Source organism: Ceratotherium simum, chromosome 17 (assembly GCF_057802395.1).
Source record: "Ceratotherium simum simum isolate JZ-2026a chromosome 17, ASM5780239v1, whole genome shotgun sequence".
Classification (NCBI taxonomy): domain Eukaryota; kingdom Metazoa; phylum Chordata; class Mammalia; order Perissodactyla; family Rhinocerotidae; genus Ceratotherium; species Ceratotherium simum.
Window position 1 is genome coordinate 27,733,202 of NC_141916.1, and position 25,712 is coordinate 27,758,913.

The window sequence follows — 25,712 nt, forward strand, 5'->3', positions numbered from 1 at the left end:
TCTCCCTGTTATAAGCAGATGTAAGTAGGGCATTGTCCATTGGGGCACCCTTTCTTCTTACCCTCCGTTCCTGCCTCCCTCAGCCTCTCTCTTTCCTCCTCCTCCTCAGAGCAAGTCAAAGAAAGGCAAGATTTGGGGGGAAGTACTGAGCGCCTATAATTATACTTCATAACTGAGCCATGGGACCTATACTTTACCCTTGTACCTATTAACAGTGTATTTATTCTGATGCTGTTATTGTCTGCTATATGGACAGAAAAGAGGAATGATCAGTAGGGCAGGATTCTGGCATTACTGGGTTTCTGAACATAATACCATCAAAACAACATTCTGATTCTCAGCAGTCACCATTGGCTTTTGTTCTCCCCCCCCACCAGCTTTATTGTAGTATGACTGACAAATAAAAATTGCATATATTTAAGGTGTACAATGTGATGTTTTGATATACATATACATTGAGAAATGATTACCACAATCGAACTAATTAGCATATCCATCACCTCCCTTTTTTGTGGTGAGAACATTTAAGATCTACTCTATTAGCAGATTTCAAGTATACAATATATTATTAACTGTAGTCACCATGGTGTATATTAGGTCTTCACCATTGACTTTCTAATAGTCAAATTCAATGATTTCATATAACTTTTTATTCTCTTTGATCTCTAGACAATATGTTTGATTCTCTTAGCCAGTCCCTCCTTCTTGAAATGCTTTAATTGCCTTTTATGTCATGTTACTGTACTCGTTATTTACATCAACTCAAATCTGTTGGTTTTATTGCCCAGTATTTATTTGCCCGTCTTCTGGCAAAAGAGTACTCCAGATTTCTTACGGGAAACCCCCTCCATCTCAGCCCATATGATTTACTTCTGCTAACAGCTCAAGACATGGGCACTGATTGGCCCTACCGTGATGGTCAGACTGCAATCCTCTGGCCATGGTAATTGAGTCACCGATGGGCACATAATTGACAGATCCAATTAGATACAATAAGAAGTTTGCTTTCAGAGAAAGAAGCCCTTTTTCTGCACCTTAAACGTGAGTGGAAAATGATATAGAGCTCGGGGCTTGCTGTAGCCATTTGACCACCACATGGAATTTGAGGATGGAGCCTAAGTAGCAAGAAGCAGAGTAGAGAGAGGGAGCAAAGTCTCCTCTTGGTGACATCCTGGTGTTTGAGTTCTATATCCAGCTGTACTTGAAAGCAGCCTATTAAAACTTTTTGGAGACAAGAGCCAATAAATTCTCCTTCTCTGCCATGATTTTGGCTTAAACTAGTTTGATTTGGGTTTCCTTTCTTTTGCAGTCTAAACAGTACAAAAACAAACAAAACAATCTCCGTATTTTACTGTGTACATATAAATACATAGAGAAAGTTCTGGAAAGATGCATTTGAAAGTGGTAGGAGTGGTTATCTCTGGGGAAAGGGGACTTTTATGGAGGAAGAGATGACTGGAAAGGGACTTTTGTGTTATTTTTATTATTAGACTGCTTTACAACAAGGATGCATGACTCGTGAAACTAAAAATAAACATCCAATAAACATAAAGACAAAACTGCTTCCAACTCCACCATCCCCTCCCAACAACAACAACAACAATTTTATTGAATTAATGACCAATGCTTTTGTCTGATAATCAGGATCTCTACCAGTGTAGTTAAAACCTCTCTCCTTTCCCTCTTCTTAGGTGGGTCCTTTGTGTTCCTGGAGGTTGTAAAGCAAAGGTACTTAAAACTGGGGCTTTTGAATTCACCTTGCAAATTAATAATGATGCTTTTATTATTTACTCTCAATAGCAATTAAGTATATTTCAAAACACTTTTTCATGCTTACTCTAGACAATGGGTAGTTGCTGCTCTGCAAATGAGAAAAGGCACAACCTTGTCTAGTGGTTTGTCAAAAGTTGGACAGTAAAACAGTGATGGTGATGGGACTCACGCCTTTTGATTCTCAGCCAAGGGGCTTTCCATTTCACCATAATCTGCAGTCGGGGCAGGCTTCGGGGAACTCCGTTTTAGACTCACACTGTGGTGCTAAATTGAACTTAGCTCCCTCCAAGGGCCGAGAACTCTGTTCAACTCTCTGATGCCTTTTTTCCATGTTATATCTCTTTTCAGATGTAACGTGACCATAGGTATTTAAATGCTCTGATGATACGGAGCAGAACCATTTTAAGTAGGTTAGTGTTCTGTAACAGAAAAGCTGCATTTCCCGCCAAGATGCTCAGGAGTCAAGGTATTCACTACACCTGCTAGGAGTAAAAGGTAGTTTGTTTCATCTCAGCAAGAAGAAACTGTCAACAGCAGCAGCTGATTCTCATCTAAGGAGCCCTTCTCTTCAGAAGCGGTGAACCGGTTTACCACCAGATGGCGCAGGTTTACTATCCGTACAATAAAAGACACCGAAAAGGGCGCGCTCTCACCGGAATCTTTTCTGAAGCCTGAATATTAAAGAATTGATTGCTCAGAGCTAAAAATCCCTGGGAACGATGATAGAGCCTTACTTTAAAGCCACACAATAAGTTTAAACAGTTAAACCCTCTGAGCTCATCAACTCTTTTTCCCTTGTTGCTGGAAAGGAAAGTCTATGGTGATAATCATGATTGATAATCCAAATAAAAGCAATTTTGACAAATTGTAATTATTGAAACAGGGACGACAAAATCCTTTTCTCTGACATGAAAAAGTTTTAGACTGCGTGAAAAATAGGCCTCAGGCTAAGAAACCTTTTCCTCAAATAAGGGAAATAAAAGCACACTGAAATCGAGAGGGATAGAATCATAGGAGGTTTTACCTCCTGCCCCTAGCCTGAAGAACGAAAGCAAATCAGAGGAACAAAGTCGTGTTTCTCTTCTGAAGCGGAACTGCATAAAACGATTTAAATCAAAGAGAGGAAAAAACTGACTACTGGCAATTAACCTAACAGTTTAAAAAATTTGTCGCAAATAATGTCATCTTTGTTTCAAGTAGATGAGGCAGTTATAACTGCCCCTGCAACAGTGGGGATTGCTCAGGGGAGACGACATCCTTCCCTTTGGCGAGAGTGTTAGAGGAGGAAGGTAGAAACTGCCCATTAAATCACAAATCTGATTCTTGGGTTTACTTTCTACCAGTGGGAACTACCTGGTCATACAAGAGTGGAATGTATAAACTTGAATCTTCCTTTACACATCAGGGATCCACGGAAGGAGGTTTCGGATTCACCTGGGGAGATACGTTATCTCCGGCCTCAAAGAATCAAGATACACCATGCCTTTAAAATAAGCATAAATTGAAGAGGGACTGGCCATGAAAGGAAACTGGTTGTCAAACTGCGAGAACAGGGTCCTAAATGGCTTCAGAGCAAACTCATTTATGTCACAATATTATAAAAGAAAGGGTCCTATGTGCCGTACAAGATATCTTTTTCCTAGGTCCTTTTCAGCCTTGGCCGTCCCCAGGCTGTCGGATCAGGATGTTTTAAGGGATTCTCTCGCCTTTCCCTAACCGTGCAATCATCGTAGGCAGTTTCTCGGGTCTGGAAGTCTATTCCCGGCATCCCCACATTGGCCTGCTCCCCAGCTGCAGCCCCTAAATCAAGGTTCATTCCTTACAGACGCCAGAGCCCTAAATGAAGGAGGCCAGCTCAGAGGTTGCGCTTGACCGGGAGGGTGGGGAGGTAGGGGGCGGGGGGGGGCGGCTGAGCCTGGCCCGGCCCAGGGAGGGGCGGGGCGTCTCCGCGGCCCTGCCCCGCCGGCCCGGGGCTGCACGTGACCCGCGGCCCCGCCTCCCGCCGGCTCCGCAGCGCCAGCTCGGCAGGCGCGGGGCGTGAGTCTGGAGTGAGGACCCGCCAGCCTCCAACTCGGCAGCGCCGGGCTCGGCGAGCAGCAACTTTCTCCCCGGAGCGGCCGCGGCCGCTGCCGTGGCAGCCGGAGCGGGAGCCGGGAGGAGGCAGGCGGCGGCGGCGGCGGCTGCTGCTGCTGCTGCTGCCCGATCGGGCCGTCCCGCCCTCCGAGCCCTCCGGCCCGCGGAGCCTCGTCCCCCCGGGCGGCCCCGGGCCCCTGCCCTATGTCCCGCAAGGCGAGCGAGAATGTGGAGTACACGCTGCGGAGCCTGAGCAGCCTCATGGGCGAGCGGCGCAGGAAGCAGCAGGAGCCGGACGCGGCGAGCGCGGCCGGGGAGCGCAGCCTCCTGGCGGCCGCCGAGTCGAGCGCCAGCCTGCAGGGCGCGGGCGCGGGCGGCGTCGGGGACCTGGAGCGCGCGGCGCGGCGGCAGTTCCAGCAGGACGAGACCCCCGCCTTCGTGTACGTGGTGGCCGTCTTCTCGGCGCTCGGCGGCTTCCTGTTCGGCTATGACACGGGGGTGGTGTCGGGGGCCATGCTGCTGCTCAAGCGGCAGCTCAGCCTGGACGCGCTGTGGCAGGAGATGCTCGTGTCCAGCACGGTGGGGGCGGCCGCCGTCGCGGCGCTGGCCGGCGGGGCCCTCAACGGCGTCTTCGGCCGCCGCGCCGCCATCCTGCTGGCCAGTGCCCTCTTCACCGCCGGCTCCGCGGTGCTGGCCGCGGCCAGCAACAAGGAGACGCTGCTCGCCGGCCGCCTGGTCGTGGGGCTCGGCATCGGTGAGTTCGGGCTCCGCGAGGGGCGTCCGGGGGCCCCGGGCGTCACCGCCCTTGACCCTGATCGATGCATTCCTTTTGCCCCTCCGGGGTCCCCGTCGGGTTTTGCCGGGTCCCAAGAATACATCTCGTGCTCCAAGAGCCCATCTGTTAGTCCGGCCCCCAAGGCACCCCCGGGTTTTGGGGGGGAGAGAAGTTTCATTGTGGTATCCCCCAAGCCCACGTGGAATCTTCCATCGCCCACGGACAAATTAATCCGAGTGATGGTTGCCTCTCAGCATTTCCAGGAACCCCGCTCATCACCAGCTTTTCCCTTGATCTAGCCCTACCTGATGCCGGTAGAGAGCTTACCAGGGAAGATCTCTACTCTCCTGCATTGTCTAACTTTGTTTGTCCACTGCTAGCCCCTTTCCTTTTCTAGGCTTCCAGACTCCGAACCCAGTCAGTCTTCAAGTCACAGTAAGATAATTTTTAAAGTTAACAAATAATTCTGGACTCGAAAACTTGTTCTTTGCCACTCCTTCTCTCTCTCCTTTTCTAGTCATTTATCTTCAGGTGGGGTATCCTTTTTCTCTCTTTTTGCTTTTACTATTTGTATTGCCTTTTGCTTTCATCCTTTTCCCAAATAAATTTCTTGTTCCTCTGTTTTTCTAACCTTTTCCTTTAAGTCCATGTTCACCCATTCTCCTCTTTGTTTTGCCTCTCCTGCTTTCTGGTTGGGAACCAAATTATCTATTAAAGGTCATGTTCACTTCCTAAATTCATTTAGGAGCTACTCCCCCTGTGGATAAATGCCCAGCAAGATAGATGTTTGCAATTTACTTCAAAAATGAAGGGATTAAGGTTCCCCTGGCATTGATTTTTCACCCCGGTGGCTGAGCAGGGGAGATACAATTGGCAAGTTCTTGGCAGAGGAAAGCTATTTGGAATGTACTCAGTATTATTAGAAAGCACTTTTGAGGGAAAGTGGGGGGTGAGACTTAAGTCTCACTAGTAATTTTTCTAAGACACACTGCTGATGCTTTTTTAATGTTTCGTTTCATAATTCAGTTTTTTGTTTCCTTTAGGGTGCTGTTGAAGTATTTCTTCCCTGTGGCTGGGGCTTGATGAAAGCCCTTTAAACCTGGGTCTCCTGATGATCTGTCTGTTCCCTACTTGTTTGATGTTTATGCTTTTCTCCCCTTCTCTGTAGGCTCCAAGGGGAAGGGAGCCCCATTGGTACCACTCCACATGTAGGAACCACTAGAACCCAGCTCATTGCACTTTATATCCAAAATCTGTCACCACTGACCTTCCTTTTGTTTGTTTATTGTACTAGTAATTAGTGAAGCCAGGCAAAGCTCTCAGTAAAATGTTAAGTTGGCACATTAAAGTCCAGAATGAGCAAAAAGTCCAGCTGAAATGAAACCTCTGTATGGGGACCCCCTGAGCCTTCAGGATCCCTCAGCAAATAACTTGTGGTTCAAGTCAAATGATCAGGGTTCTTTTCTCAGTATTCTTAGCATTCTCTGCTTGGAACACCTGGACCACCTTTTTTATTTCTTCTGACATAGAAATAACATCATTTTAGGTAGCAAGATTTGTTCAGTACGACTGAATCTTATTTGTGATTTCAAAATTGAATGATGTTTGGCAGAAATCTCTGCATGAAGCTTCCTGTAGTGTTTAGCTCTGGCAAGTGTTGGGTATTTGCATATTATGATTACTCTTTTATCTGATAGGAAATTTGAGCCCCTGTGGTATGTCGGGTCTCCTTCCAGATGTGAGCAGAACGGTGAGGAGCTTCTACTCCAGGCAGAGTGACTGGGTGGGACTAAAGGCTGGTAGAACTTGCTGAACTCCCTAGGAAGGGCTCTCGAGGGCTGGTGAATTCGGGCAGGGTACCGTTACCCCCAGCGGAGGGAAGCCAGAGGCTCTTCCTGATGGAAATGGTATGTTGATGCAGGAGTAGTATTGTAACAGGAGAAATGAGGAAAGGACCTTCTAAGCCAGGGAATGAATAAAGGAAAGTGTAGGGCCTGCTTGGGGAACAAGGTGGACGCAACAGAGGCTGAAGCCCGAGGTAAGATCAGAAAGGGTGGTGTGCAGGAACCGTGGACGCCTCTCTGTCACATAGCCTCGTTCTGTGGCACCTGGGCCGCTTGCCGACAGGGCAGCCCCGCTGGGACATGATCCTGATTTAGTCCTGGGATGGCCCATCTCACTCCTGGGGACAACACTCCTCAGAATACAAGCCCTGATAGAAAGTTTCATAAAAGCTCCTCTTCACTTATAAAATGAGTGTTTTAAGGTTATAAACAGGCTTTGAAATAGGCCACGAGGAACACCACCACCGCATTTCAAATTAGGGTCTATGCAAAGCATGTAATTATACATGTAAAATCCTTAAAACTCACGAAGATTACTAACCTACCAAAAGAGAAGTCACAGAATTATTTCTACAAGGAAATACGCATCTAGCTATCAGGAAATGGGTCCTTAACGTGAGCATTTTTTAGGGACACTAAGTCAGTTTTGCTGGTTTAGTACACTAAATCTGGGTTAATTTCATGATACCTTTTTGAAGTAGTTAAATTTTTTGTGTGGTCGGGAGTTTTTTTTTCTGATACTTAGTAAATGTTGATGAATAACCAAGTGTGCCTTCTGGTCTCTTGTTCAGACAAGTTTGCAATGATCATTTCTTTCTTCCACAGATTTACCTGTGGTAGATATAAGGCCCATGGGGACAGGGTTTTTTGTTCGTTTTGTTCTCTAATGTGTTCCTAGCCCATGGGAGGCACTTGCTGATTGGATGAATAGCGAGCAGAAACATTAAAGAAATAATTCCATGGCTTGGTAGGGTACCACTTTAAGTTAGGATTGTTCTTTAAAAGAAAAAGTATTATAAAATATTTGAAAGGCCGTCTAAGGGTTTTAGTTGGTAACAGTTTCATGGAATCATTCATTTATCTATTCAGCAAATGCTAATTAAGCTTCCATTACTGATTCTGTCAGATTTGGAGTAGGCAGTAATTAGATAAAAATCCCACCCTAGGGGTCTTCATTCTCTAATGCAACAGAAAGACCTCCAACAAGCAATTAAAATACAATAGAGGTTTCTCTAAGTGCCATGGGAAGCATACAAGATGGGCAATTGATTCTTTTGGGGGGAAGAAAATAGAGCACAGAATTAAGGAGGTTTTACAGAAACACGTTTAAACTGGGGTTTGAAGGATGAGTAGGAGTTCAGCAAGTGTAGAGGGAGCCTGGAAAGGAACTAGTACTTATTTAGTGCTTCAGTATGTTCTGGACATCCTGCTGTTACTGTACATATGTTATATCATTTGATCTTTCCACCTCTGAAATAGGTGTGAAACAGGGCCTCTTCTGTGGAAACAGCTTACAGCAGTTAAATGATCAAGTCACTGGTACAAAGTCAGGTTTAAAAAGAGAAAAGCTCAGAGTCTTTTGTTCTGTTACCATACTGGGCATTTAAGGAGAGTTAACGGCAGGTGTAAAGGCACAGAAAAATCAAAGCAGTGTTTGAAGCATAAAGTGAGTGAAGGGTGGCGATGGGGTGGTCATGAAACTAGATGATTTTTTTTGGTGGGGGGCGGTTAGGCTTAACAGGGTTTATTTGACCAAGCCTATGCAGGGACAGTCATTGGAGGTTTTTAGCGGTAAATGATATAAATACTTGAATCTTTTTCTTTTTTCTTCTTTTCCCACTCTGCTTTTAAACTCTTGCTTTCTTCCCCAAATCTTGCCTCTTTGAATTTTGTAATACTAGAAATCCTTTGCTAAGATGGTTACTACAGGGTGGGTAAAGCATAGCCTGTGATGGTGAATTACTGGCATAGGAAGAGTCAGTGAGGCCTTGGACAGAAACCTTTGAAAAAGATAACAGATACCAAGCAGTAGACTGTAGTTGTTAATCTGTATTGAGTCATATGGTAAAAGACAGAAGCATCAGCAATCGGGGTTATTTGTATTTGTTTTAGTTTAAGGGTTCATTTTCCTTTACAAGTTACCACAGATCAGCTCCTGAGCTCCTGTCGGCATAGGGTGTTGTTTTAGGCTTTGGTTCCTCTGGTTGGTTTTGCTCTTGTCCTTCCCTTAGTCCTGGGACCAGACTTTCTCCATTGTCCCTGCCCTACTGCTACTGCTGCCCAAACTTTTTAAACTTGAAGACTCAGATGTCAAGTAGGACACAGATTTGTGATCCTAGAACTTACTCTGTTCTACAGGGTAATCTTTTTTTGCAAGTAATCTTATTTCCTTTACACACGATCACATCTTGCAAGGGTTCTCTTAGCAGTATTGTACCCATGATCAAAGTTTTTAGGGATGGTGAGGTACAGCAGGACTGAAGGAATGTGAGTTTGCACAGGTTTGCTTTATTTGATTATCTGGGACCTTGTGTCTCTCATGCTTAACACACTCAAAAAGTTGTCTGGAAAGGGCAAATTACAAGAACATAGGACTGTTACCACTGTTAGCATGTACATAGTCAAAAAAAACACAGTTTAGCCCTTTCTCCATGGTGTTGGCATTTACTCTGCTGCTCATTATAAGTGGGATTTAGTGCCTGTGTAGGGAGTATCAAGAAGTGTCTAAATTCAGATTTTCACCAATATTCAACAGCTTTACTGAGAATTGACGTATTAATTTATACAGCACTGGATTTGTTGAATTAATCTTAGATTTACATCAGTTTCTCCTCTGTCAGCCTCTGTTCCAGTACTCCCTCTACTGAAACATGATTTGTAGCTGTATGTTGCAGCTTGTATTTGGTATATTATGGCCTGTTGAGAAAAACTGTTAAAAATACCACATTGTTTTTTTCAGATAGCACTTTGAGAGCCAGCCCTGATGACCTAGCAGCTCAAGTTTGTTGTGCTCCACTTTGGCGGCCAGGGTTCGGTCCTGGGCGCAGAACCATACCACTTGTTTGTCAGTAGCCATGCTCACATAGAAGAACCAGAAGAGCTTACGGCTATACACAATTGTGTACTGGGGCTTTGAGGGGGAAAAAAGAAGAGAAAAGGAGGAAGATTGGCAACAGATGTTAACTTAGGGTGAATCTTCTGCTGCAAAAAAAAAAAAAAAGAAGAATTAAAAAAAAATAGCCCTTTGAATTCCTATTCTGTAATGCAAAGCAAATGTAAAATCTTGTTTGATCAAAAAAATCATGCAATACTGAGATTAATGGCAAAGAATTTCATCTAAGGTAACCATAGTTAGCCAGAATCAGCCAGATTTTTTTTTTTTTTTTTTTTAAAGATTTTATTTATTCAGTTTTTCCCCCCAAAGCCCCAGTAGATAGTTGTACGTCATAGGTTCACATCCTTCTAGTTGCTGTACGTGGGACTCGGCCTCGCGTTGGACGGAGAAGTGGTGCCTCGGGGCGCTCCCGGGATCCGAACCCGGGCCGCCAGCATCAGAGCACGCGTACTTAACCGCCAAGCCACGGGGCCGGCCCAGATTTTTAAACAGTTAATCAGCTAATGTAATTTTTTTCTTTTTTGTGATCAAGTTTGTTTTTCCTACTCTCTCCCCCTAATTTCACTTTCATCTTCTTTTGAAGCAGGATTTCTATATTGGATCTAGGCTCTCTACGGGTGTGAAACTGACATGTAAAGTAAAACTTTGACTTCCTCTGTTTCCTTGTGAGCACCGCCTCCTCCACTTTTATATCTGGTGTCATTGACGTTGCAGAATTACAGTGAGGATTATGACCTACTTATGTTTGTCTAGTAGTATTGCAACATCCTCCTCGAGTGAGTTGTCAGTAAGATGACAGAAGTCTGTTAGCATGAGTTCTGTGAAGTTGTTCATGTGACTTCTATATAAAACATTTCTTTTTTTCATCCATGCCTAGTTCCCTCTTCTGTATTTTTAAGCACAGAGTAAGAACACAGTCTGAGTTGACTGACTTCACACTGATGTCTTTGGCTTTAACACATCTAATGAGGTAGAACCTGCTGGTAGATCTCCAAGAGCAAGCAGTCTTTGCCAGCTCTGCTCAGAAGCACATGAGACTATTTTCCTTTTCTTTTTCTGATTGAACTTCGTTCTTTTATGCATCCTTCCTGTCTACAACTCTTTTCATTTCTCTAGATTTCTTTTTCCTTTGACCTTCAGAGTAAATAGCAGCAACACTTCCATAAAGAAAACTTCCGTTGTCAGGAGGAAAATCTGTACTCACCGGAAAACCCTAAAGCATTTTTCCACATTTAAAATTTAATTTCCCTGGATGTAGAGAGAAAAAATAGCCAAGTTTTACAGATACTTCTAAACTCGGGTTGGCAGTACTGCATGCTTTATAGTTAGGCCTTTTATTTAATATGAGCACCACTGTTTGGATTGGTGTGGTCTGGAATATGTGTCCAAAGCCACACGGCAGGAACTTCATTTCACAACACGACTAACCAGTGTCATGGGGTCACCAGTGTGTGAGCAGCAGTCTTCTTTATCTGATTTTATCATCTCCCTCTCCTGCCCTGAGGGGAGACTCGTCAGTGGCTCTTCCTGGCAGATTGTGAATTTGCAATCGATTTAGCAGCCAACACCCTGGAAATAATACCTAACACTGGTTCAGTGCTTACTCTGTGCTGGGCACTCTGCTGAACAATTTTGCATGTATTAATTCACATAATCCTCATAATAACCCAGTGGGATACTACTATCATCTTCTTTTTAAGATGAAGATAATTAGGCAGGAAGAATTGAAGTCACTTTCTCATGGTCGCAGAGCTCCTGAGTGGTGGAGTCATGGTTGGCTCCCAAGAGGTCTGGCTTCAGAGTCTGTCCACACTCAACTGCTCTGTGACACTGTCACTTCTCCCTGCAACTAGCATAGTTGTCCTTTATCATGACATATTATGGGGAATTACTTTTAAAATATAAACTTTTTAATGAGTTTTTCAAGAGCACAGCCATGACACATCAAGGGGCGACAATAGGGAAAGCAAAGTTGGTTAGGACATTTCTTTCTCTTGCTAAGGACTTCTGAGCAGGGATACCTGTAATCAGGCTGCTGTGTTGTACAATTCCAGGGGGCTCCGTATTCACCCTAAAAGGGGTGCATTCACATGGAATACAGTGAAAATGGGACCCCCTGCAGTTGGACAACACAGAGGTACTGCCTGTGATACAGCAACTAAAATTTCAAAAATGCTTTTTCTGCTTTTCCCTTTAAGCTCATGATCTCTGCTTGGAATGTGCTTTTTCATAACAGTCTCTCTACCCCTTTTCCCACAGTCATTTGCTGAGTGATGACTTTGTTGGGTGCTGGAGAGACAAAGATAAAAATAGTCCCTGTTCTTAAGAGACCTAAGTCTAGTGGGGTAAGACAAACACGAGAGCAGAGTAATGTGTTGTTAATCCTACGATAGAAGTATCTATGGGATGTTTACTCATCCTTCCAGACCCAGCTTTGTCGTGAAAGCTTTCTCTGTTGACATCTGCTGAACATGAGCACTTTGTCTGAACCACAGTCATGGCATTTAACTGCATTATTCCTTGCAATATATCTTTTTGCCCATGGCTCATCTCCCCTGGTAGACTGCAAACTCATGGTGTTGGCTAATTAGGTATTAATAGTATTTATGTCCTCTCACTGCACGCAGGACCATACTTTTTATATTTTAAGCTCTTAGATATGTAGCAAAGCAAAGAATGCATAAAAGTAACACCCAACAAACGTTGCTATAGTTGAACACTAGAGACCTCAGATACATAGTTAGTTGCTGCACTGTTATTTCAGAAAGTGGAGTAACATGGTGACTTGAGGCCTCTGGGTCCACACTACCTGGTCTCACACCCTGGCTGGCCGCTTACTACCTGGATGACTGTGTTAAGTCTTCTGCTTCAGTTTCCTCATCTGAAGAATGAGGATAATACCTGCCTTATAGGGTAATTATGAGGATTAAATGAATTAAGAGTTGTCAAGTGCTTTCACAGTGGCTGGCAAAGTAAAGCATCAACGTTAGTTAAACATTCATACGTAAGCTGTGTAACCTTTGGCAATTACCACTGTGTGTCTCAGTTTCTGTGTCTCTAAAATGAATGTTATGATCGCATTTAGAAAATAGGGTTGTTGTAGAAATTAAATGAGCTAATGCATGTAAAAGGACCTGGCTATCAATAAATGGTAGCTCTTCTTATCAGGTGTAGCCATCTTGATCATCACCCTGACACCTTTTTACAGTCAAGGGAAATAAAATTATCGTTAGATTTTAATGTTTATTGTAACTAGTAACAGATGAGGAAAAATTCCGTAGTATAAATTAAACAGTGAGACTTGAAAGACAGAATGAGTAATTTAAAGGCAGGGAAGTACTCTCTCTTTCAAGGTTTTAGTTTATATTATCTAAGATTTACTTCTAGCAAGATGGATGAAGTTTTGAACCAGGTCTTGATGAAAGTTATAAAAACATGGGTTGTCTGAGAGAAAGGTACTTTTCTGGTCGAGGAAGGCAGAGCGATAAACGTGAAGCCTTGAGGGGAGCAAGCAGTTTTTCTTGGTGAGGTGGAGGGGTTGAATAAGAAAGTAGTAAAAATGTGAACTGATTTGTTAGAGTATAATCTTGGCTAGAAGTGGGGAACCAGTTGAAGCTGTGAAACCTGTCTTGTAATTTAGTATTTTGTATGCCTATTTATAGACAAAATAGTTCAATTCCCAGTGGAAAAGATATCTCTGCCTTTTAAGAGGCAAAGAATGAATAGTTTTAATAAAAACTTCGAAGTAATAGCTTTGGAATAAAAAGAATTTTAATAATGGAAGCTTTCATAGAAAAGTCCATTATCATATATTTGGCCTTAGTTTATGACTCCATGTCAGGAACTCAATCCATACAACATAGAGAGAAAATTGGAAACTAAAGTTGTGTGCATAGCATTCAAGGACTAAACATTAACCGTTTCATGTTGGATTAGCAATGGCTTATAGTTTTGAAAGAAAAATATAATGACTGAAAATGCATTGCAAACACATCTAACAGTGGATTTCCAAGATTCTTGAAATATAGGCATCATTATAAATTAATATCAGGATAAAATCTGAAGCGGTTACTGCTGTGTCTGCCTAATTCTGATATTTTTGCTTAAAAAAGTCATAAAGAAAATGGCTTCTAGAACTCCTCCCTCCACAGTTTCTGGTGGACAGGTGTAACATGGCCCTCTATGGTTTTGTAGATGAGGTAGTGCATCTATCTGGACCATCTCAGAGGTCGTGCAGGCCCCCAGGCCTCCTGCCCACCGATAGTAAAGGCGATGAGGCTGGAAAACATGAAAAAAAACCCACAAAACAAAACTGGACGAGTCCTCTGTCCTGCCTCTTGAAAGCTTGTTGGGAATTCTTATAAAATCTTTCCATATGTTTACTTCCATCTTATGTTAGGAAAATATTTGGAAGTTTACTATTTTGTCTTCTACTTGTTTGTCTTTATAAAATAGTTTCTGATGTTAAAATTCATCCAGTACTGCGAAGAACTTAGAGTTCTAACAGTTTGCCATTTTTTCCTTGAATATTCTCTCTCTCTGAAAATTTCTAATCTTCATTTCCCAGGATATAGTGCGTATTTAAAGGCAGCTCGTTAAAGATATTGTAAAAAGTCAAAATATGCAAACCCTAAAACAAAGCCCAGCCTTTATGCCTATATGTGTATGTGTTTTATGTGTATTCACTCGTTAACCAAGAGGGTGAGTATTTTCCTTAGTTTGTGTGAATTAAAGGAAGTGCAGGAAGGTTAGGTAAATTAACACCGTTAGCGACAGTGTTGAGATTCAAGCCCAGGTTTCTGATCAGGGACCAGTGTGTGCCTTACCTCTCCATTATATGATAAATTCAGCTCTTGATTGCGAAAGCTAAATATAGTCATAACGATATTTCCTAAGTTAGTACATATATTTAATGCACTAATAATTAGAATCCTTGTAAGATACTTTATAGAATTTTAAAAATGATTGTTGAGGGAACAATAATGAGATTGGGGGGATAGTCTGAAAGACAGGAACTACTTAGATAGAAAGGAATTGTTCCAGATATATAATATGTATTATGTTATATCTGGTATAATAATATATTATTAAAAGCAGAAAAGAGGTGAATGGAACAGAATAAAAATTTCAGCAATAGATCCAACTATTTGTAAGAGTTTAATATTGAACAAGTTAGATAAAAGAACAGGGAAAAGACAGAATTATTAATAAATAATATAGGGGCTGGCCTGGTGGCATAGTGGTTAACCTTACATGCTCTGCGTCGGCGACCCAGGGTTCTCAGGTTTGGATCCTGGGCACGGACCTATGCACCACTTATCAGGCCATGCTGTCGTGGCATCCCATATAAAGTAGAGAAAGACGGGCACAGATGTTAGCCCAGGGCCAATCTTCCTCAGCAAAAAAATGAGGACTGGCAACAGATGTTAGCTCAGGGCTGATCTTCCTCACAAAAATAAATAAATAAATGAGAAAAGGAAATAATATGACTAAAAATAATGTAAATGAAGTTTAGAGCTCATTCTCATTAATATAATATAGGTATAAGAGTCTCTAAAGTTTAAAAAGAATAGGAATGGAATGATTTTCTTTCTTTTACTATGTCAGTGACATGATTCATTATATTATAGTTTTTAAAACCTTCACGGGTTTTAAAAGCAAGATGACAGATTGGAAAAATATTGTGGTATAGTTATTTACCTAAAAGAAAATATATTTATGCTCAAAGCATATTAAATAGACTATTTACAGCAAGATAAAATGCAATTAGTAAATAAGCTCTTGGGAAAGGCTTAAACCTTGTTAGTAATTAGAATTGAAAATTAAGATAACATCATACTTACTAAATTAGCTAATTAGAAAAAACTCAGGCTAGTTGTACCCTAGGAAAAGATTTTCTGGCTATAAAATAAGTTGGAATAATTATCTGTAGAGAATATTCTAAATAATAACCAGGCGTATATTTAACATGTTTAATTCATTTATTCTTTTGTTCATTAATTCAAAAAACCTATTTTGAATGACAGGTGTATATTAGATAGCAAAGTTAACACTTAGTATGCAAAAGTTAGTATGGTTTTGGAGTTTATTTGTAAAACTGCTAACATTCTTTGATCTGGAGATTTCACTTGAGGGATTGTAATACAAGGAGATAAAAGAAAAACTCATTTTGCATAAGGATATTTATGGATGTACAGCATATAATTTTTTCCAAGTCTAGTGATTGGAAGGTGATTAGGTAGACTAGGTATATCATAGAACATTACAGTGCCATTAAAATGAAGACATGGACCTGAGATGCATATAAATCCACAAATAATAAGCCCAGAGAATAGAACCTAGTTGTGTGGACACACTGATTACAACCATCTAAAAAAATTATGGCTGGACGTAGAGTTTGATAGAAGGTATAAAATTGTTTATTTATTTATTTATTTTTTTCAGGTGTACATCATTGTACTTCTATTTCTGCATGGACTACATCATGTTCACCACCAAAATACTAATTACAACCCATCACCACACACATGTACTGAATTATCCCTTTCACCCTCCTCCCTCCCCCCTTCCCCTCTGGTAACCACCAATCCAATCTCTGTCCCTATGTGTTTGTTTATGGTTGTTATTATCTACTACTTAATGAAGGAAATCATACGGTATTTGACCTTCTCCCTCTGACTTATTTCACTTTGCATTATACCCTCAATGTCCATCCATGTTGTCACAAATGGCTGGATTTCGTCGTTTCTTATGGCTGAGTAGTATTCCATTGTGTATATATACCACAGCTTCTTTATCCATTCGTCCCTTGATGGGCACTTAGGTTGCTTCCAAGTCTTGGCTATTGTGAATAATGCTGCAATGAACACAGGGGTGCATGTACCTTTGCAAATTGGTGTTTTCAAGTTCTTTGGATAAATACCCAACAGTGGAATAGCTGGATCATATGGTAGTTCTATCCTTGATTTTTTGAGGAATCTCCATACTGTTTTCCATAGTGGCTGCACCAGTTTGCACTCCCACCAGCAGTGTATGAGAGTTCCCTTCTCTCCACATCCTCTCCAACACATATTGTTTTCTGTCTTGTTAATTATAGCCATTCTGACTGGGCGTGAGGTGATATCTCATTGTAGTTTTGATTTGCATTTCCCTGATAGTTAGTGATTTTGAACATCTTTTCATGTGTCTGTTGGCCATCTGTATATCTTCTTTGGAGAAATGTCTGTTCAGGTCTTTTGCCCATTTTTTAATTGGGTTGGTAGTTTTTTTGTTGTTGAGATGCATGAGTTCTTTATATATTTTGGAGATTAAGCCCTTATCAGATGTATGGTTTGCAAATATCTTCTCCCAATTGTTAGGTTGTCTTTTCGTTTTGTTGATGGTTTCCTTTGCTGTGCAGAAGCTTTTTAATTTGATGTAGTCCCATTTGTTTATTTTTTCTATTGTTTCTCTTGCCCGGTCAGATGTGGTGTTTGAAAAGATGTTTCTAAGACCGATGTGGAAGAGCGTACTGCCTATGTTTTCTTCTAGAAGTTTCATAGTTTCAGGTCTTACATTCAAGTCTTTAATCCATTTGGAGTTAATTTTTGTGCATGGTGTAAGGTAAGGGTCTACTTTCATTTTTTTGCATATGGCTATCCAGTTTTCCCAACACCATTTGTTGAAGAGACTTTCTTTTCCCCATTGTATGTTCTTGGCTCCTTTGTCAAAGATTAGCTGTCCTATAAAATTGTATATATAGTTTACCTATAGCAAAATGGCCTTTAAATTTTTATTTTTTTATGATTCCCTTCATATTTGTCATTATATCTTTACCTGGAATTCAGATTTTTGTTTTAAAATCCACGGAAATGTATATATAACAAAAAACTCCAGCAATAGATTTTTTTCCAAATAAGATTTTACCTGTTACTTTGTGGAATGAAGTTTTTAAGAAATGATGACCAAAATGTTATAAAGAAGCTAATCATATGAAAGTTGTGTGGATGTATTTTTTTCCCCCTAAATTTTAACTCATTGCATAAATTAACAAGATTCATTGCATCAATTCACAAATGTGTGACATACATTTCTTAGATCTTATTATTTTATGTATCCCAGGAAAGTATCTTGCTTACTCCATCGTTGAGAAAAATGAAACAATCAGAATGAGAGCATCCATCCCTGAGCTCCCTCATCTCCTTTGCGTTTCCCCAGATGTCCCTGCCTGCCCCTTGCCCGGATGCTCTGTCTTCTTCCTGTTCCCTTGGCTGCACCGTCCATGCTCCCGCTGAGGCCAGCCCATCCACTGTGTCTGAGATCTCATCCCCACTCTCCTATTCACAGTTGTCATTCCAGCTATTTCCCCCTTTCTTTATCTCGTAAATGGTCCCCTTTTACTGGATCATTTCCAAAGGCGTGCACACGCGCTGTTATTTTTGCCATCTTTAAAAAAAATCCTTTCTACCTCACTTCATCTTTCAGTGACTATCCCATTTGTCTCCTTTTCTTTACATGAAACAATTGCCTCTATTCCTTCTCTTCAGTTCCTCTCTTCCCATTCTTTTGTGCCCCCTTTCCACTCACAATCTCACCAACGTTGCTCTTGTCAAGGTCACCGTGCTCTCTAGGTTGCTCAATCCGAGGACAGTTTTCAGTCCTAATCCCTCTTGACCTGTCAAAGGCTTTTGACACAGTAAATCATGCCTTCCTGAAGCACTTTCTTTGGTTTCAGGACACCACCTCTCCCGGTTTTTTCCTTAGGCTGTTCCTTCTCAGTTTCCTTTGCAGATTGTCCCTCATCTCCCAGAACTCTTAACTTTGGCAAGCCCCAGGGATCACTCCTGGGAGCTCTCCTCTTCTCTGTTTACATTCACTCCTTTGGCGATCTCGTCCCAGCTCCTGGCTCTGAATGCTTTGTGTTTGCTGACAGCTATCTAGATCTCAGCACAGACCTCTCTCCTGACCTCCAGACTCTTGTACCCAGCTTCCTGAACTAAGACTGGATTATCTATGCATCAGGGATGTTGCAGGAAATCTGTGTAGTGGATGGGATAATTAAATGTTCTCTAGGGTGGTTTCTTTCTTTCTTTTTTTGGAGGAAGATTGGTCCTGAGCTAACATCTGTTGCCAATCTTCCTCTTTTTTTCTTTTTTCTCCCCAAAGCTCCCAGTACATAGTTGTATAGCATAGTTGTAGGTCCTTATAGTTCTTCTATGTGGGACACCCACCACCTCAGCATGGCTTGATGAGCGGTGAGTAGGTCTGTGCCCAGGATCTGAACCAGCAAACCCTAGGCTGCCGAAGTGGAGCCTGCGAACCTAACTGCTGCGCCACCCAGCTGGACCCCAGGGTGGCTTCTGACTCAAGTCTGGTTTCAAACTTTTAAAGTAGTTGGGGGAAAAATAGGTATTATTTTTAAGTTCGATTAAAACATTTAAGTCTAACATTGTTCTCAGTACCTGGGACAAAAGCAAGTCTCTTCATCAGCCTTGTAAGTCCAAAAAATGGACGTTGATTTGTGTATGAAAAATGATCAGACAGACTCTCAGGGATGAATTTACAGTAACTACATTGACACGTTATGGTGGAATCAACTGGAATGCAAACATATTACATGGTGCGTGTCCTTTCTGAATGCTACTAATGCTCTAATGCCTTTGCTCTTTCCTTCCTGGGAGATTAGTGGGAAGAGGGATTATGAGTCAAATAGTGGTGTCTTTGTAGTTGAACCTGGAATTAAAACAAGATGGGGGGTAAGGGGGATTGGAGAGTCGTGTTTCACCCAGACTATACAGTGGCCTGATCAGTTTTCCCTGACCTTCAAATCATCTCTGTGATGACTCCAGTTTCCAAAATTCAGTGAATCTTTCTCCTGGAGAATGCTGGATATAGAATTTAAAATCTCCTCTTGTTTTCTTTTTAGTGCCCAATCCGAATTTCAGATTCTATAATAGATTTCATTAAGTAGTTACTAAGCACCGGGCCAGGCGCAATGCAAGTAGCTTGGGATTCAAAAAAGACACACTTTATTTTCCATTATGGAGCTGATTATAGATTTAGGGGGTAAACCATATACAAGTATATTATGATGTGATAAATTTTAAAAGGTGGTATTAAATGTATGGAATTTTATAAGCAAGTATCATGATCTTGAGGTTTCTCTGATCCTTAAATGATCTAGATTTTAATTCTGGACGTGAGAAGTGGGATTGTGCTTCAAGTGCAACCAGTCTGTAACTCTTCCTAGCAATGAAGTGACATGATGACTAGTCCAAATTATTATAATTAAAATACCAGTCTTATGTTATGTTTTAAGTGAATATGGGTACTTCCGATAAATGTGGAAACTTGTATTGTCAAACAAAATAATCAAATTATGCTGTAAAGACCTGGCTTAAGCCAAATTTTCCAGTTTACCATTCTAGTATTTAATCTTGTAAACCCCTTAATACCTGCAAAACCGTCCCTGCCATCTCAGACACACTTTCTTATGCCTTTCTCTATCCCACTTCCATCACTGCCCATATGTGATATTCATATGTCGTTGATCTTGACAGTAATAGAAAAATATGCAAGGCTCAGTGTTACACATAGAGTCTACCTGAAGCTAGCAAGTCTGGCTTCACAAAGAATTTACTTCATAGAGTTCTCGTATGGGTCAATTGATAAAGTACTTTCTGTTAAAAGCTTAGCGTAGTTCCTAGTACTCAGTAAATGGACAATAAATGTTAGCTATTGATGTTGTTGTTGTAATTGTGTTTTACATGGTTGTGTTCTCTACCATATTATGTTTTATTTTTGTGTGTCTATGTGTGTGTGTATGAGGAAGACTAGCCCTGAGCTAACATCTGTTGCCCATCCTCCCCTTTTTGCTGAGGAAGATTGGCCCTGGGCTAACATCCTTGCCCATCTTCCTCTACTTTATATGTGGGACGCCTGCCACAGCATGGCTTGATAAGCAGTGCATAGGTCCACACCTGGGATCTGAACCTGCAAACCCTGGCCCACTGAAGCAGAGTGCGCCAACTTAACTGCTATGCCACCAGGGTGGCTGCATATTATAAGTTTTAAAAGTGCAGAAACCATATCTTTTGCCCACCACACCCTCTTTCTTAATCTCTGTGGTCTAGCCCAGTGCCTGATGGGTAGCTGGCGCCTGTGTTTAATTAATTGATTGAATTTTTCTGCCCATTTTGTCTCTGTTGTAGACAGACATCAACATCTGTTGGATGGATGAACAGAACCAGACTATGCTGAATACGTTTTCCTGGCATGTTAGGAATGAAAACTTTTAGAACCATACTCTGCATATTAGTATGAATACAAAGGGGCGAATTACCTAGTTTCATATCCGTAGTTCCTGGCAAAATGGAGAGAGAAATTTTGAAATTTTCGTAGTGTGATTTGAACCTTGAAATTTAGGACTGGACAGAAAGAAATGGAATTTACTGCATCAAATATATGACATACCATTATTCTTTGTTGTCAGTAGTTGGCCAATTTCAACTTGAATTGAAATTCAGGCTTTTGTTATGGTATACAAAAACACAGCAGAAGATTCTAACAATATGTTTTTATTTTTAGATCAGATTCCCTCATCATCCTGTGAAATAAATAGGAATAAATAAATGACACTTTAATAATACTGTCAACATAGGTAAATTTCAAAGGGTCTAATGATATTCAGATAAATGAATGTATTGTCAATATTTAACTCAATGCACAAAGTATGTTACGTAAAGTGGAGTTCAAGGACCTTAGTATAATACAAAGTATCTGCATGTGTACATCTTTACCAGGGATCTCTTACTAAAGATTCTGATGGCAGTAACTTCTTTTACTTTTTCATAAGGTAACATAAAATAGCCGCACATATCAAGGATGTTATCTATTGTGAATGAACAGATGTTGAGATTGGGGAAATAAGAACTCATTTTTAAAAAATGAGTTTCTTAACCTGATTAAGAAAAACATGAATGTTAGAAACGAAACACGTAATTTTGTGATATTCATTTGGTAGTTACACAATCATTTATTCAATCTTCATCTGTGCAAGAGATCATTATGTTCTGGAACATTTTCAAAATTATGTTTTTCTAAATATAACACCCGTTTTCAAATATGCATTTATATGTATTAAGCTTTCAGAATTATAGTTGTTAATAAGCATTAACGCTTTGCATATGGATAGCTACTGCTGTGGTTAATAGTTAACTTTTATTTGCTATAAGCAAACAAGGAGCGGATTTAATCCAGTTCGGATTAAAAGAATTTGTAGATGTGAACTCAAAACCACTGTCAGTAAATTTTTGTTATTTCTAAGCAGTCATGAAGATGAGGTATCCAAAGATAAGACATGTAGGCAAACAGTGTCTTAATTGTTCAAAAGGGAATGAATTCTAAGAATTATAGATCAACAGACATGACATTAATTTCTAGCAAAATTATAAAATATTATTAAAGTGAAGATTAGGAAGCATTTAGAAAAATCTTATGATTACTACGGGCTTTTGTGTGTTCACTAGGAATGTGTCTTATTAAACTAACATCATTTTTTTCGCTGAAAGCATTGCTGGGTTGGTAGATTAGGGAAATTCTGCAGATAAAGAATTTGACATACTCTTCTTTCAAGTGAACATGTGTATAGAACCTTTACTTTGTACTAGATAGTGAACAAAATGAACTTGATTAATCCTGTGGAGGGTTATGATAACAAGTGATTGCTGAAATTTCTCAGATAAAAAAGACATGGCCTAGTAGGATGCTCTGTCAGGGTTGAAGAGTAGGCCTGGAAGGAGGTCTCTAGTGGGGTGCAGCCCAGAGCCCAGTCCTTCATGCTCCATGCTTATCAAATCTGGGGAGCCCAGAGCAAGCCACATGGCTGTTATACTTGATAACAGAGTTAATATTCAAAATATTTTCAAGATACTGGAATGCTCTTAAAAATTGAGAAAAATTAAAAGTAACAGGTAATATGTTTATAATATGTTTACCTATATCTATCTTTTATGTTTCAAATATGTTTGCATTATTTCTTTGACTCGCTCTTAGACCTGGCCAGCCGTGAGACAGACTCCTCCAGTGAGTGTCCAGTAGGGAGTCTGTGCAAGTTGGCACTCAGCATACAGTGTGGAGAGACCTGTTGGGGAGTTGAAGAAGTCTGCGTTGTGTTCACAGCCTGACTGGAGGACCTCTGTAGTCCCACCTGGTTCTAAAATTCTAAGGGCTTCTTCAGTGATTACATTGGAGAAATGGTTTTATCAAATCTGCAGGGGAACTCGTTCTCTGAAATGGAATAAATCAACTAAGATACTCAAGATTGCAAACTACTTCAGAGGGGACAGTGTCCCCTTTTTGTAACTTCCTATTAGTGTTAGGTAAACATTGGTTGACTCACTGACAATACCTGAGTCATTTTATTTTATTACTTTTGGCTCCTGTCTTTTAAATTATCAAATTAACTTTACTTTTCTTGAATGTAGTTTGAGTCTGTTTTTATGAAATCAAGAACATTATTTTATGTTGTTCTTTTTATAAAGAGAATTTGTACAATATGGAGATGACAACTCTGGCCAGAGGCCATGTCTCTGGCGCCCTCTGTGGAGCTTCTCAATTCTCCCTTGACTCTTTAAATGATTAATTCTGCTACTTGCCTGATTCGTCTCAAGAAAACCAGTTATTTAGTGTTCTTGAGGTGATTGACTTGCAAATAATCTCATGCTCTTAAGCACTTTTTTGGTAAATTTACCAATTTCTGAAAACTAGAAATTATTTCCACACACAGTCTAGTTGTAATTGAGTTATTTAGATTAGGTATTCAGAGATTAATAGACCCTCAAAACCAGTAAATACAGGCACCATACCACACATTTTATGATGTGAGAATGAATATTCATCTTCAGTTTTGTTGTTGTTAAAAAATATTACACTAAAGAAATTTTTGTGAAAACAAAAGCCAATCGTTTTGTCACATGTCTTTCCTGGAGTTGAGGTTCGCAGACCTCCCATCCCCTCATCTTCATCTTCCCTCCCCCACCTTCGCCACACTTGAGTGTTTTTATTCTTTGATACAAAGGTTGGTGTTTCTCAATTTTATGTGTGAATAAAAGCATTTTTAGAATTTATTTGCTATGTTTATTGATCTGTAACATATAATATACATAGTATACTTGCTATGTCAACACTACTTCAAGAGAAGAGCCCTAGCTCTTGTCTAACCAGATTAACACCCCCAAATCTCACCCGTATAGAGCTTCTGGAGCTGTGACAGCTGTTTAGGTAATATATTTACTTTTCCTTAAAAGGCAGCCATTGTTGATTATTGGGTTAAAAAGGTATTTTGAAGAAGCCGTGATTCTTCCCCCTAAACAGTTGAATGACTAGTCAGATGCAGTTTCTTCTAACTTGTAATTCCTTGTAATGTGTCATGTTGATGTGAGTCAGAAAGATAGCAATTTTAAAATAAAGTGGTCTAGTAAAGTCAGTGTTTAAATGTCATCTTTTCCAATTTAGATATTGATAAAATATTCAAGTCCTACCAAGCAGGTTTTTTTTTTGAGTAAGAACTGCCTACACTTTGGGACTTAAGATCTTTAACTGTTCCTTTTTTGAGCTTCATGTCCTAAAAGAAATACTATGGCACTGATTCCTTTTACTAAATAGATTAAACATTTTCAGGCCATTAAAAACAATGAGGCGCTCTCTTCCTCCCTGCCTTCCTTCTTTCATAAAAAAAATTTAGTAAAGTACAGTGCAAGGAAAAACCTGGAGGGTTAGGAAGAGTTGTAATATTCTTTCTGTCCGTAATCTTTATTTTATTTTTTTTTTAATTTTATTGTGGTAAAGCACTTCACGTGAGATCTACCCTCTCAACAAATTTTTAAGTGTGTGGTGCAGTATTGATGACTGTGGGTACAGTGTTGTACGGCAGATGTCTAGACATTATTCATTGTGCTTTACTGAAACTTTATGCCAATTGATTAGCAGGTCCCCATTTCTACCTCCCCCGCAAGCCCCTGGCAACCACCATTCTGCTCTCTACTTCTATGTGTTTGACTATTTAATTTATTTATTTATTTCGTGAGGAAGATCGGCCCTGAGCTAACATCTGCCAATCCTCCTCTTTTTGCTGAGGAAGACTGGCCCTGGGCTAACATCCGTGCCCATCTTCCTCTACTTTTATATGGGACACCGCCACAGCATGGCTTGACAAGCGGTGCGTTGGTGCACACCCGGGATCCAAACCAGCGAACCCTGGGCAGCTGCAGCGGAGCACATACACTTAACTGCTTGTGCGACTGGGCCAGCCCCTGTGTTTGACTATTTTAGATACCTCATATTAGTGGAATCATGTTTTATTTTATTTTTTTTTTGAGGAAGATTGGCCCTGAGCTAATTATCTGTTGCGAATCTTCCTCCTCGTTTCCTTTTTTCTCCCCAAAGCCCCAGTAGATAGTTGTATGTCGTAGTTGTACATCCTTCTAGTTGCTCTATGTGGGATGCCGCCTCAGCATGGCTTGATGAGCAGTGTGTAGGTCCCTGCCCAGGATCCGAACCAACGAACCCCGGGCCTCCGGTACATATAAATACCTAGTAGTGTTGGCTTACTCTGCTCCCTTGTGAGATGTGAGTTCCTTAACGACAGGGTCAATGTTTTATTATTTTTGTATCCATCCCAGAATCTGTCACAGCTCCTGGCAGATGGTCCGCGTTTAGTAAATACATGTGGAATAAATGAATGAGAGCATTGGAAGGAGAAAGAACAGAAGGAAGGACAAATGTGTGGAAATTTTTCTCTAGGAGGTAACTTTCTTCTAGGGGAAAAAGGTCATTTGAAGGCCACATGGATCTAAAAATTTAGGTTTTTTTTAATTTAAAGGTTGAAATGTTCTGATATTTAATTCTAAAGAATTATGCAACTAATATGGCCACTTAATGACTGAAGAATGGAAGGGAAAGTGGAGAGGGAAAGAAAAGTTAAGAGGTTTAGTCAATACTATAGACGTTACCCTCTAAAACTCAAGGTACACTGTTTTTTTTGTGTGTGTGTGAGGAGGACTAGCCCTGAGCTAACATCTGATGCCAATCCTCCCCTTTTTTCTTGAGGAAAGATTGGCCCTGGGCTAACATCTGTGCCTGTCTTCCTCTACTT

General features: G+C 40.7%; 1 protein-coding gene across 1 annotated transcript in view; it reads left to right on the forward strand.

Annotated features, from left to right (window-relative positions):
- The first annotated feature begins 3,808 nt into the window (after window positions 1–3,808).
- The window catches only part of SLC2A13 (solute carrier family 2 member 13), a 339,913-nt gene continuing 318,009 nt past the window's right edge, over window positions 3,809–25,712 (forward strand). The window contains exon 1 of the mRNA XM_004441151.3: window positions 3,809–4,600. Coding sequence (XP_004441208.1) covers window positions 4,051–4,600 — 550 coding nt within the window. The 5' untranslated portion in view covers window positions 3,809–4,050. The remainder of the gene's footprint in view (window positions 4,601–25,712) is intronic.